The sequence below is a fragment of the Mercurialis annua genome, linkage group LG1-X (assembly GCF_937616625.2).
Source record: "Mercurialis annua linkage group LG1-X, ddMerAnnu1.2, whole genome shotgun sequence".
Lineage (NCBI taxonomy): Eukaryota > Viridiplantae > Streptophyta > Magnoliopsida > Malpighiales > Euphorbiaceae > Mercurialis > Mercurialis annua.
In genome coordinates, this window is record NC_065570.1 from 50927717 (window position 1) to 50942464 (window position 14748).

General features: G+C 31.9%; 2 protein-coding genes across 2 annotated transcripts; both read right to left on the bottom strand.

Annotated features, from left to right (window-relative positions):
* Nucleotides 1-2098: 2098 nt before the first annotated feature.
* LOC126664568 (phosphoinositide phospholipase C 2-like) lies at nucleotides 2099-7007 on the bottom strand. Its single transcript, XM_050357018.2, has 9 exons — nucleotides 6636-7007; nucleotides 5772-5968; nucleotides 5105-5240; nucleotides 4585-4740; nucleotides 4284-4507; nucleotides 3941-4058; nucleotides 3562-3714; nucleotides 3352-3432; nucleotides 2099-2569 (listed from the first exon to the last, which is right to left on the bottom strand). Exons 1-9 carry the CDS (start codon nucleotides 6885-6887, stop codon nucleotides 2276-2278), a joined length of 1611 nt encoding a protein of 536 aa, XP_050212975.1. The 5' UTR covers nucleotides 6888-7007; the 3' UTR covers nucleotides 2099-2275.
* A 2934-nt stretch (nucleotides 7008-9941) lies between these two features.
* On the bottom strand, nucleotides 9942-14449 carry LOC126666336 (uncharacterized). Its single transcript, XM_050359355.2, has 10 exons — nucleotides 14110-14449; nucleotides 13809-13839; nucleotides 13574-13722; nucleotides 12258-12349; nucleotides 12147-12154; nucleotides 11962-12033; nucleotides 11459-11626; nucleotides 11156-11251; nucleotides 10591-10713; nucleotides 9942-10355 (listed from the first exon to the last, which is right to left on the bottom strand). The coding sequence occupies exons 1-10, from the start codon at nucleotides 14127-14129 to the stop codon at nucleotides 10236-10238; spliced, it is 879 nt and encodes a 292-aa protein (XP_050215312.1). The 5' UTR covers nucleotides 14130-14449; the 3' UTR covers nucleotides 9942-10235.
* Between the last annotated feature and the right edge of the window lie 299 nt (nucleotides 14450-14748).

Genomic DNA, 14748 nt, shown 5'->3' on the forward strand with positions numbered 1-14748 from the left:
TTTTCCTGAAACTAACTTAATTGTTGGAGTAGAGACCGATGAACCCCCCCACCGGTGTTCATTTCTGACTTCTATTCTTGGTGTTCAGATACCCCAGAGCTCAGTGCTCATTGGTGATTTATCGCTCAGCAAAAATCTCTTTATAATTTGAGACATTTTGGGTTGGTATTATAAAAAAAAGATCAGTTTTTGACAGTTCATGTTTGGTTATAAAAAAAACTCAATTAAATTTTAGTACAAGTTGAGCTAAACTAAGTAATTTGGTTCGGTTTGCTTTGAAAAGTTGATTTTCTTCAAATTTTAGTTCAGTTCGGTCATAAAAGGAGAGTCATCGGAGCTAGATTTATCTCTCGTAAATTCATCGGAGTTAGTAGAATAACATACACCATCATTAGTAAAGAGATCCTCATATTGTTCTGCTCTTAAGTTAGCGTTATGATTTAAATGTTTGTTTGAGCATGCTTAGGTGCATAGTTATCAAGATTTCCTCTTATTCTATACCTTACAAGCATTACATAACACTGGTTTTGTAGGTGGTCCATTTCTCCAAAATGGTGTACCTATTCCAAAATTGATATTAGTATTTTAAAGGCTAAATTTATTTTAAGGTCCCTGAACTATACGTTTTTTGTTTATTAGGTCCCTAAACATTTATTCGGCTTCCTCAAGTCCCTAAACTTTCATTTTTTTGTTTATCAGGTCCCTCAACTTTTATTTGGCTTTCTCAGATCCCTAAAATTTCGTTTTTTTGGTTCCTTACGTCCTTAAACTTTTGTTTTTTTACTTCATTGAGTCTTTAAATGGATTTCCCTTAAAGAACCTAATAAACCAAAAAACAAAAATTTAGAGATCCGAGAAAGTCAAATAGAAGTTGAAGAACTTGATAAACCAAAAAATAAAAGTTTAGGGACCCGAAGAAGTCAAATAGAAGTTGAGGGACCTGATGAATCAAAATTGTGTAGTTTAGAGACCTCAAAATGGGTTTAGCCTATTTTGAATGAAAAGTAATAAAATAATTTTTAATTGAGTAAATTACTCTGAGCATAACATAACTCACAATTTGATATCTATAGTATGAAAATTCTAGTTAATAATCCCTCACTTTCAACTATGTAAACTAAAAATAATTCTCACTAATTTATATATACACATATATAAATCATGATCATATCCATACTAGTACAGAAATACTTTCAAACAAAATCAAAATGCATTTTATTCATTTGTACTTCACTCTGCCACCGTCATTGAGTGAAACTGCTAAAATTAGAGATGAGCTTTTAGTTGGTTTGGTTTGGTTAAAATCGAACTGAATCATTCGTGATTGAATTATTTTATCTTTTCAAATAAACCGATCGAAGTAACTAAATTAATCGAAATTGAATTAGCTAAACTAATCAAAATCGAATTAACTGAATTAATTAAAATTTCAAAAATATACAATTGAACAGACTGAATAAGTCGGTTAAACTGATAAAAATATAAATACTAATAACTATTCAAACAAATAAAAAGATATTTCATTAATTTAGTTAATTAATTTTTTAAACCTCTTGAAAATAACTGAATTAATTTTTATTAATTGAACTGATCGAATTATCAAATTAATTAAGAAACTTTAACCGAATCAAGTGAAATAGATGGATTAATTCAGTTTAATCTTTATTTTCACAAGAAAAAATGAACAAAAATATAAACTTAGGTATTTTGCTGCCATAATGGATATTAATAAGTGAAAATCCCACATGGAAAATGATTAAGGATGGTGATTTGTTTATAATCGCATACCTAAACTATCCCAACTGCCGGACTCAGTAGCATGAGCTTGTAACCGAGCGGGGCAATAAAATGGTTGGAGCTTGTAGGACTACCTAGTTGGGGTTGTTCGACTTTGAAGGTGCCCTTAAGATCTAGGGGAACCCTATCCTCCATGGGTGGGTAGCAATCTCAAAATTGGATACCAGTCCATAATATATGGACCACCTTCAGAGCTCGTGCGCCTGGACGGGTACTGCTAGGTCGCTTCTTCAAACCACAACCATTTTTTTGGTTCGGCTCGCTAGCAAAAGTATCAAAATTGATTGAACTTTTATCAAAATTAAAACAAATCAAATAATCCCCACTAATTTCTACATCTATAATCATTATCGTAGCCGTATATTAGTACAGAATTATATATACTCAAACAAAATTATCGTAGCCGTATATTAGTACAGAATTATGTATACTCAAACAAAATTATCGTAGCCATATTTTAGTACAGAATTATATATACTCAAACAAAATCAAAATGCATAATCAGCTTTGCACTATTATACTTCACTCCACTTTGGTCATGGAGCGGAACTGCTCGAATCCCGCTCTGTAATTCCGACACAGGTAAACATGTTTGACCACCAAAATCATCCTTTTGGGACGTATCATGCTCAGTAACTACAATCTGAAGCAATGCCAGTTCTGGAACAGTTAATGGGAACTCAAACTCCTCATTCCAAATTGGTGTCCAGTTATCTTCGGCTTCTTCTGTTTCCTTCATTACAGTATCTGCAGGAACTCCAGCAATTCCTACCTGCAGACAGACAATAGACGATGTTTAGAACTGCGAACAAAAACAAGCTTCAGACAGAGAAATAGAGTTAAATGAGATCATATTCACCCTCGTTACATGCTTATAGATATTAGATACTAATATGTTGGTATGAAAACTTGTCGGAGGCCAACGTCGTGGGTTTCGTTACCATTTTTAGAAACTTATCTTTATAGCATATTATTACAAAAAATACTGTGTTGCTATTTTCCAGTTATTAGCCCGTATAGTAATAATTTGTTGCCTCTAGTTTCAATTGGGTACCCAAACTTCAATTTACATCAAGGTGGCACCACAAAATTAATATACATTTCAAGCAATGATCCTTGAATAAATTCAATCTAATGCATGCTAACGTGACACGTGCATGCTAACGTGACACGTGCATGCTAATTGGACAAAAACTCTTATCCCTGAGTTACCATATTAGCAGAAATTCACCTAAATTTGTCGAAATACCATCGCCTAGAATGTAAGTTAAGTTTACTCTACCACTTTGATACGATTGAAGTTTTGGTATCAAATCATGCTAAAAACAAAAATTTGATACCACATGAGCTAACAACTCCCATTTTCCGTTTCGACATTTTTTTTTCGTGCAATATAGTTATACTATAATAAAGCAAGTACATAGAGTAAGAATGTCATGATTACAGCAAACTTCACATACATAAACCAAAATGACTAGACCAACAAGTCAGAAATATGCATCAAAATGTTGTAGTTCATTGTGCATTGCAATTCTTTAAATAGGAGCAACATACCGTAACATAAAAATCCGGTTTGGAAAAGACGTCAAAACCTTGGAAGTCGTTGTACCATCCATCCCCCATATATACTTTCACCTATAGAGAAGCAAGAAAAATACCATTACGAATACTCATCGAGATAAAACTAAATCAATACAATGAATATTATTTGGGTAATTCAGTAGAGCACTCGATAAATTATGACACGAGCACAGTGGGTCTCACCTTCAAAGTTGTCTTCACAGGCAACTCAGCTCTAGGATCAAATACCTCACCATCTGGACTAGACTTCAGTAGAAAATCTGGTTTTTTCACATAACCACACCCACCATTGGCATTGAACATTCCGTGCATCAACCAAAGTGATTCTCCATGTCCCTGCCAATAACTTATACATTTATGTATAATCTGCTACTGCATTGACGGAAACTTGTCGAGTCTAACGTTTCAATAGTTTATTCTGTTTTTGGAAATGTTTCTAAGACTACGAAATTATACATTCATCACCTATTAGCATTATATAAACACCATGTATTGACACCTTCAGCTTCAAATAAGTTTATACGCTAAATCTGCATAAGGATTTTAAAGTTTAAACACAAACCTGCATGTTGAAGGCAACCATTTGAGCTCCATGCATCCACCCAACTAACGGATTATAGTTGGATGAGTCTACACGAATACCCTTCGGATACACCCTAAGTATATTCCGCTGAGTAAACCTATATTTCAATTAAACACCGAATATCAGATTATAAATGACAAATTTCATGCATTTAAAATAGTTGCAAAGCAGTGCACGAGCTGATGTAAAGCATAAACACTCTGCACAAAAGTCAGAAAAGAACTGGCTATCATAAATTCATAATTACTGATCGAACTCCCAACATTAATGTTACAAATTGTTCTTGAAATAATAAATAAAAGAATACTTGTTCGTACTGTACCTGACAATTTCCTTTCCATGAGTTTCCGCGGCCTCTTCAAGCTGAGCCTCACTGAGGCTAAGACGTCTCACTTTCTCAGGATCCACTTTCAGCCCTACATCTAGTCCACCTTTAGGCTTCCCAGCATGAATTGCAATTATATTTTTATACTCTGGAGCTACATTTTTCTTTGACTTTATATCTCCTTCACCTTCGTCATCATCACTATCTTCATCACATTCATTCTGCAAGAAAAACGGTAACTAAAGAGGAAAATGGAACATTTCATTACGTATATTGATCATCTTCAAGCTGCGCACACCTTATCATCAGCTTGAATTTCTTCACCATCAAGGTATTCCTTTGGTGGTTTGGTTGATATGACAATCCGTTTCTTCAACATTTCCGGAGAGGGAAATTCCTTTAAGCGTACCGGGCCACGAGAAAACAGGATATCTCCAAATGTTTGAGTGACCATCTAGAGATTATCAAAGAATAACAAATCACTAGACCACTTATAAGAGCTTCAAATCCCTACAACTACAAGATAACAAAACCTACTGAAGCAGAACACAAATCATGAAATTAGAAGTTCAAATCTTATTTACGGAACTGAGGATTTTCAATTAATTAATTAAGACTCTTAAAATACTATAGTAATATTAACTTTCCGTAAATAGAAAATGTAAAAAATACCCTTGAACTAACAAATCAGAATTCCTGCACTAAAACATAGTTTTAGAATTGATGAACTCTCCAAATAAATTAATTAGTTGAAAAATCTTAATTCCTTAATAAGATTTGAACTTCTAATTTCATAATTCTTGTTCTGCATCACTTACCTCAGCCACTTTAGCCTGAAGATCTGGAGTGAGGTGGTCTTCTAGAGTTATAACAACTGGATATTCGGATGCGACAAAGGCGTGCTCCTTGATAGATCTCAAACATTTTATAAGCTCCACTGGATCTGTCAGCGTCCTACGCAAATGTACACATGAAAACCAGCAAAAGCCATTGCTTTAAAGTTAAAACCAAAGTTCCTCAGAACAGAAGTCATAATAAATAAAGTATAATAACTGTATAATTGATTTCTTAAATGGCACAATCACATAACATAAGAATATAATACAAAGTGTAAAATGAATTAATTATTCTTTAATATTTGTTAAATAAAAACATTGTTCAAGTTGGAACATTTGAATCAAACATCATATCAACCTGTAGTTATATTTTCTACATATCCTCAACTATGGAGCACAAAAACAAAATGCTGAAATGAGAAATTTGAAAACAGGGAAAGCATATTTTTGACTAGAGTATGTTATAAATATAGAGTTTCAGAATATTGAACTGTTTCTAAAAATGGAAACAAAATGCTGAAATATATATAGGATTCGATAAGTTTCCGCTCAATATCCATCCTCAAGGAGCAAAAGAGTAACATGAGCATTATATCAACTTTTTTTCAATATTGATTCGTTAACGTTCATATATTACACAGCACCTCACCTCCCATGAAGAACATCCACATCATCATCGGTGGAATTAGGCCATAAATCCAATTCAATCACTCTCACACCTCTCTTCAGGGCATCGATAATAGGAGCAACACTGCATTCGCTACTAAGTTGATTCCCTGTTAGATATGAATTATGCCCAGTATATATGAAATAATGGGACAAAGGAGCAGTCATATCATGGTGCACCTGAAATCCAAGAATCTCATTAAATTGAACCCAAAAACATGAAAGTTAAAACAAAATTAATTGTCATAACTTTGTTTCCACCAGCTTGTTTATTTACTTATTATTAAGAACTTCACTAAAATTAAAAGTCCGAAAAACAAATCGTTACCTATTTAACACAAAAACAAAAACTCCGAAACGAGAAACCTTTAACTACATTTTTTACAAGAATGAGTGATGCAGAGTTTTAGAAGCATTTCCGGAGCTGAAAAGTAGGATTCGAGAAATTTTCATGCAACATATAGAAAAACACTCAAGACAGACAAAACTATAATTATAATTTATAAGCAATTAACCATTATAAATCTACAGTCAACACAATTGATTATTCCCAACTTTTTACACACAAAAGGTCACAATTTTATATGTTAATTAAGTGATTTAGAGTCCAAAACTTCATTATCTTGAATTATAAAATTTCTTATCTAATATAGCATAGAACCGACAAACAGTCAATCCATTAATATTCTACTCTAAATAACAAAAAAAAGAGACTTTATATAAATTTAATAATACAAACAAACTAACAATACTCCAAGAATTTATCAATTTATAGAATGCATACCAAAACTAGTAAATTTAAGAAAAAAACAATAAAATATACATAAATTTACTGTTTAGTAATTACCCCACGGTTAAGATCAAGAGCTGAGTTAAGATCACCAAAAATGAACTTAAAAAAACTGTTTAAATTTAAACTGTGTTCTTGCTGCTCGTGAATTTGATTAAATATAGCTTTAGCTTCTTCAATTGTAGCATTTTTCTGCTTCTGGATCTCAATGAGAAATCTGAGAAAATGGTCAACGGTCATGATTCCGTGATCGGAGTAGTCATCGAACAAGGCCTTGATCGCCGCCGGTGGCTCCTCCTTCTTCGCCATCTTCCTTGAGTAGCTAATTTGTGGAGTGAAACTATTTGTTAAGATTTTGAAAGGTCGTTAATGGAGAAATTGTCTCTATATGGTGGTTAAATAACGGAAATGCTGACCCGATGTGAAAATAAAAATGAACAAAGGATCACTTTACCCCCCGAACTTGGCGCAAAGTATCAAAAACGTCCAAATTAGCGAAACCGGATCACTTTTACCCCGAACTTGGCAAAACCGTTTCAAAAACACCCCTATGCTGATGTGGCACCCTAATTGGAGAGTGAGATTCTAAATACTCATTAATTCTAATTAAATACTCATTAATCATACTAAAATACTAATCTTAATTAATTCAGGGGCTTTTATGAACTTTTTTCAAAAAAAATTGATTTTTTTTTTACAATTTCCGGCGAGGAGGAGATCCTCCTCGCCGGAACCTGCTGCTCGTCTCAGACGAGCATGTCGGTGCTCGTCCGAGACGAGCAGAAGAGCAAGGATGTGCTCGTCTGAGACGAGCAGGTCTCTGCTCGTCTCAGACGAGCAGGTCTCTGCTCGTCTCAGACGAGCAGGTTCTTGCTCGTCTCAGACGAGCAAGGTGCTTGCTCGTCTCAGACGAGCAAGAACGGAGGAGCTGCTGCCGGCAGCTCCTCTGAGACCCATGGGTCAATTTTTTGACCCATGGGTCTGATTTAATGTTTAAATTTTTTTAATTTTTTTATTAAAAAATATAATTTTTGGGGATTAATTTGGAATATAAGTAAAAGTTGGAGGATTAATTTGTAATTTTAAGTTTGAAATTAAAAGGATGAAATTGTTATTTTTTTAAATTATTAGGTATTAATTTAAAATGTTTAAAAAAAATTAGGACTATTTTAAACTTTTTTCAATCAAAAACCACCTTAGAAAACCAAAACCCCTATTAAAACCGGAGAGTGAGGTACACTCTCTAGGGTGAGAGTGGGGAGGGGGGTTTTTGTACTAAATTTGATAAGTTCAGGGTAAAAGTGATCCCGTTTTGCTAATTTAGACGTTTTTGATACTTTGTGCCAAGTTCAGGGGGTAAAATGATCCTTTGTTCAAATAAAAATTATAATATAGCATATGAAATAAATTATCCATTTAGATTATTATTTGTATCTTATTTAATATTTTTGGATTAGATTGGATGCCTACAAATATTCGTTGTTGAGAATATGTTATACTTTATCCATTCAGATATTGACATATTAAATGACTAAAAGGCTATTTCTCCTCATAAATTGTAGTATAAAATATATTAAAAAATAAAAAAAAATCACTATTTAATTTAACAAGATAAAATTGTTTTTTTACGGCGTTTATGAAGTGCGACTAAATATTTTAATTTTTATAGTTATATCCAAATTCGAAAGATTTATTACAATTTTATCCAAAATTTTGTTTATTTTTTAGATACAAATTTTTGCATCATTTATCAAGTACAATCAATTTTTTTTAAAAAAAATCATCTAAAGAATCATCTAATTTTTAGATACAAATTGGTCGTAATTGATAAAAGATGCAAAAGCTTAGTAGTTTGGCCATTAATTAAAATAAATACAAGTATGACAAATTTTTTAAATTAATCACTTTATCTAAAGAAATAAATTTTAAATGCTTCTAATTATCTTAAAATGCTTATTATTTTAGGATAAAAATAGTCATATATTTTATTTTAGGTAGACCATAGACCCTTCAAATTAAAGAGAATGTTTTTAACTTGTTTGGCCATTTTAAGCTTTAATATTTTAAAACTGTAAACAAACCCTCCACATCTATACTATATATAAAAGCACGGATGGGGGGGGGGCAGGCAAATTTACTGAATAATCCTTTTCAGTTTACTACTAAATAAAGGTTTTATAGTCATTAACTAATTAGTTATTTAATTATTACTATTATAATTAAAGTCCTAATTAGAATAGGTAGCTAAATTATCTCCAATTTAATTTTTAGTATGTAAAAATAACTAAATAGTCTCCAAATTAGTAGGAATACCTATATTTTAGTTTGATTAAACTATAAAATTAAAAATACTGTATTTGATCAATATTATATTATTTAAATTTCTATCTTATTATTTTTAAAGATGTTATTAATAAAATAAAATTAATTATAATTATGGTTATTATAAAACCAAAAGAAGAATAAATTCAGTATGGAAAAAAAATTAATAACCGAATATATTATATTTATTTTTATAAAAATTCTTAACTAATTTAATATTAATTATAAATAAAAATTGATATAATTATAATAATTTACTAATATGTTCATTGACGAGTTACGTTACGAGCCACGTGCATAGCACGTAATGCGAAACTAGTCTAGAAAAAAGATACAAAAATAACTAAAAACTTGTAGGGTTAAGTGTAAAATAAAATAAAATTAAAAGGGTTTAAATTTTTGTTAGAAATTTAAAAAAAATATTCGTACCATTTGAAAATATTAAAAGTTCAAGTAGCCAAAAATAAAACTTAAAGAATTTATGTGTGTTTTTTTCCTTTATTTTTATAACTTGATAGTTTTTTTTTTTTTTTTATCTTTGGCCTTTATTTAAAAAAAATAAAAAAAAAAAGCAAAAGATTGAAAGGGGAAGCTGAATTTCACTATCTAAATATTAATGGAATTGCATTATTGTCTTCATTACACCTTTATGTAGTTGTGGATCTTGTGGTGGTGAAGCTGGTTGGGGAGCACTGAGTCCAAGTGTTGAGCTTACGTTTAACTTACATGCCGACCAACATTATCCAAAACACCAACTCATCCCTTACTCATCGCTTACATGTTAAGACTTTTTTTATAAAATGTCACTTTTGTTAAATCGAAAATAATTAAAAATAAAAACTTACATATGCAATAAAAAAAGATATAGTTAAGAGATTGTGTAGAATAAAGTTGTATAATTTAGAGATTAAAAAAATGAATTAAGCCTCTAAAATTTGAAGGATAACATTTTCGAAAAGTACCAAATATTTAGGAAATGGAGGGCAAGAACAGTTTGAATGCTTAAATTAATTTAGTAAACAGTTCAGAAGACGAGCAATATAAAACTATGAATATACATAATTGGAATTGCACAGGAAATTTCAGGACCTGCTGCAAAGAATGTTCCTGATACATTTGGCATAACTATGGGTTCCAAAAGAATTGAGTTTCTTCTACAAGCAATTTACAACTTCTATATGGGATGACCAAAGTTATCAAAATCAAATAATTACCACCTGGTCGGATCAATGGACAACTCTGTTTATAAAGCGAAAGATTCAATGGAACCTTTGCGGTATCATCATCCCATTTCACTGCTTAACGTATCTGCCCATGCAAACTCAATTGTGAACCTTACATATCGACTACAAGTTCATGCTTCTCGGATTTAAGTTGAAACACGTCGCTGCCAGAATCTTCTTTATCAAGACAAAGCCTCTGATCTAAGCCTTCAAAATTCGTCATTCCAATCTTCTGTGATAATAGTATAAAGACAATACGGTTAGTAAATCTTTCGCATTTATTATTTTAGAGAACCTTTTCATGTCCAAAAAAATGCTATTGAAAACCATTTCTGATTGCTTTCAAATCTACATGTTTGAAATGGTGTCGGTGTAATATTGTTTAACACTGCATTCTACCGCCCAGATTTTAATAATCTTGTTTCAATGTCACTTTTGTTAGAAGTAAGTTCAGCAAAAGGTTTTACCTTATTTAGTGATGAATTACTTTGAAGTTCAAGTTTGCGTATTTGTTGCATAGACACCCCAAACCATTCATCAATCCAGCTAAAACAATTCCGATGACTCTCCAAGAAAAGAGCTCTTTCACCCTACAAGTTGATTTTAAAACATATATTAAATTAATAATGAAGATATTCAAGAACATGTCTTTGATGTGAATTTGACCAAATGGTGTTACTTCCCCAATCCGTCGGGTGCATTGGGTTTGGGTTCCAATGAAACCAAACTGAATTTTAATTTATATTAATCAAAACCAAACTAAATTTATGACAGTCTAAAGTATTTCAAACCGAAACAAACCAAATCTGTCGGTTTGGTTATTTTTTGGTTTACTTTGCTTTTATACGGTTCAGTTTGTATAAAAGTGAACTCCAATTTCTAATACTTTCAAAACCGAATCAAATCGAGAAACTAATCCTTCTATAATATTGAATCAAACTGAACCAAATTTATTGGTTCAATTTCATTATTCGATTATTCAATTTGATTCGATATTTGCACACGAATAAAGTACGGAGCATGAGAGCTTACCGCTAGCAAAGCCTGTTCAAGTCGATAACCAAAACCCCAGTACGGTGCATCAATTGTGATCAATTTGTATGCGGTCATGACAGGTTTACACCTATCCTGCAATTTCAATATGCTATCAATAATTAGTCACAAATTAAATGAGTTCATATAATTAACATAATTAATTAAAAAGATAAGTTCATAAACAAAACAGACTTCTAAGTTAGCATAAATAAGATGATATGCAGTATGCCTTAACTTGCAGGAAAAGCTAGAGAAAAAAATAATAAGCAGTAGGTAATAGGAAATAGGCAAGATACCGACCTGCCATCGATCCGCAAGTGGACCACGGCCAGTTCTTACAGATTTGAATTTTGAGAAGTCAGTGCTGTTACTACCGACGGCGTAGCTCCAATAATCAGTAGCGGCTGAAGCGATATCGAGATATTCAACCTGTCTGGTTGCTAATTGTTCCTTGGATAAACCATGTACCTACTTTGTCAAATTTCATGTTCAGCAGATTCCAAGAAAAAACAATTGCAATAATAAATTCATTCAAAAAAAAAAAAGTCACTGCCATTAGGAGTGTACAAAACACGAACCAAACCACCGAATCGACAAATTTAGTCTGGTTCGGTTTGATATTCATAAAAAGATCAGTTAAGGTACAAATCGAACAAACAGAAAATGAACCAACGATTAGAAATAGAAAAAAGAAAGAAATATTTCATTTCGATTTGGTTCGAACTAAATGCACATGCCTAACTGCCATGACATAAAGTAGGCAGTTCCATGTATTCAAACGACAACTAGCTATAGATACTTACATTTTCTGATTGACCATTATCAGCCTTGTGTATAGTTTCCACAGTTAAAGAAAACTTGGTGAAATATGGACACTGCAACAATCCCAAATCTAAATAAGTATTTTATTGACTATTATAAAGGTATAATCTCTAGGAAAAATTTCATAAAATTTAAAGAAATACAACCATGAAAATAGAAGTATTACCTTGATTACTGGCAGAGAGAAATCCATTTGCAGAGAAAAGATGAAAGCATGTCAATAAAAGTTAACTGATACGATACGAACTTTGCAAATACAGAACAAAACATTGCAAACCTGTCTTGCACCTCGGGTATGCGTTCCAAGCTTCTTCTTGCATGATAAGAGCGTCTGTTGGTGCAAAAGCTGCAAGCCAAGTAGGCGCTTTGCTGCAAAAGGATGCAAGAGCTGGAGGTTAACAAATCACCCTTTGCAACTTTTATATCGAAATTTTTTTTCTTGAAAAATTAACAATAATAAAATGAATAGAAAGTTATAGAAGAGTTAAAAACTACTATCATTACTTCTATTATAAAGATTAATGTCAAGTATCAGTGTTGTGGAGAAAGTATCAGTGCAGTTCCACATTTAAGAAATATACAGTTTTCTATATAACCAAATTCATAGAAAAGCATTTCTATCAGTAGTTAAAGCTGCAAAGGTTTCGTCAAAAATAAAGGATTATGAAATCGAGCACTTAAAATAAATAGAAAAAATGATGAAGATTATTCAGTGGGTCACTTCTTAAGGCAGAAAAGATACTATGAACTATGAAGTCATCCAAACCATCTCTGTCAAACTTTGAACACATAATAATCTGTTCCATACATGGCTTCGTGCTCAACTTCAACCACTTGACATGCATTAGTTTGCAAGTTTTTTTTATCAACTACTGAGCTTTGCAATAGTTATTTTCCCTCTCAATTCATTGATATAATTTCATCTTATTAAGGGACCAAAAAAAAGAAAAAAGGAAGGAAGCCGGTGCCAAGCCAAATGCGAAATTTTATTTCCAGCAGCAATATGTGCAGTTTTTGTATTCAATCTGTTAGCACCAGATATGCTCCTTTCTTATCCAGCAAAAATCATAAAATTCTATATAATTTATAACATCTAAAAGGTATTCATTCATACTCATACATGTTCTTTCGAATGCTTCCATTCACATTCACTACAAGCCAACTCCATACCACTCTTAGGGTCGTCTAAAATGCACCACTGTTGTATCTAGAAAACTATATAAGATTTTATCAGACAGTGCAATAAAATTCATCCATCAAGCTACGTTGCACAAAAATTGTCGAGTGTAATGTTTCAGTGCTTCATTTTCATTCCCGAAAAAGTTTCTAAAACTCCAAAACTTTATAGTTACAACTTATTCTTATAAAGGATCCCATAGTCATCAAGTAAAGCCAGAATAGATTAAGTTCTGTACTTAAATTACAAAAAAGTCTGTAACTCAAATCATCGTCAATTCAAAAAAGTAATTACGATTGTGGCAACTGAATTTTGTATAGTGTGAATACATCAAGACTTATGATTTCAACAGTTTAAACTAAAAACAATTATTTAACTTGATCGTAACTCAATTCCGTGTAAATTAACAATTTTACCTTTGCAACCGATACACTTTCGATGTGTATTGACACTGTCCAAATACATCATCCTCCAAGGGCCTATTCTCCAAAACCTCAACACCTTCATTACTATTTGTATTCTGTTGCTGCATTTTCATTACCATATACATCTGAGCTATCTGATACTGCAAATCAAACAACAAAAACCATTACTTACCATAAAATTATTAAAAAAAATCTCTAAAGCACATATATTCCATCAAATTTATACCTCTTCCAATGATACTGGCATCACAATTCGGCTTCACAAATAAAAAAAAAAGTCAAGGAAAAATATCCACAACATAAAATTCAAGTAAACAAACCCAATTAAATGTGGTTTTACCATACATAACTGAAGAGCTTAAACTAAGACAACACACCAACTGGGTTTTCATTCAACAAATTAGCAGAAATTTACAATTTGACACAACCCCAATTCAATGGAGTAATAAACAAGTTCAAAAATCAAATTTTTGAGTTATAAGTTAATAATAATCATCAAACACAAAATAAAAAAATATGAAGGATACAATTCTTTGACTTGAACCATCTCTGTTCTTCTTTTCTTGTAACCAAAATCAAATTGGCAACCGTTTTTACTCTTCAGATGAAATTAAAACTAACAACTAAAATAAAAATTATAAAAATCAGCTCGAAAGTATATTGTTTGATCAGAAACTGGAGGAACAAGTGTATGATGATCAGACAAAAAATATGAAAATATGATTAATTTGGACAATTTGGAGTTGGGACATTGAATTAAACGGAGTTGAAAAGGATGATGTTCGAATTGTCAAAGCGTGTCTTATTATGGGTCTTTGGCTTTGAAGAGTCGCCGGCTGGCCGACCTGAGTTTTTTTTTCTTTATGGTCGTTTCGTATGGACAATCATGCCGTTTTGATTACTGTAAAGTTGCTTGTCTGATTGTCAATTATGCCACGTGCTCATTATTGAGGGGAGGTTCTAGTATAACTCAAATTCGTTGGGTTTTATTCTTTTTGACTATTGCTTTATTTATTTAAACTGAAGAATTAATATTTTATGTCTTCATAAAATATCATTATTAATTTATGTATCATATTATATGATAAATTATTACAGGAGCCGATATGATCTACACGGGCTTATTGTCACGAAGTTAAAAAATTTATACGCAAACCCGCACGGCA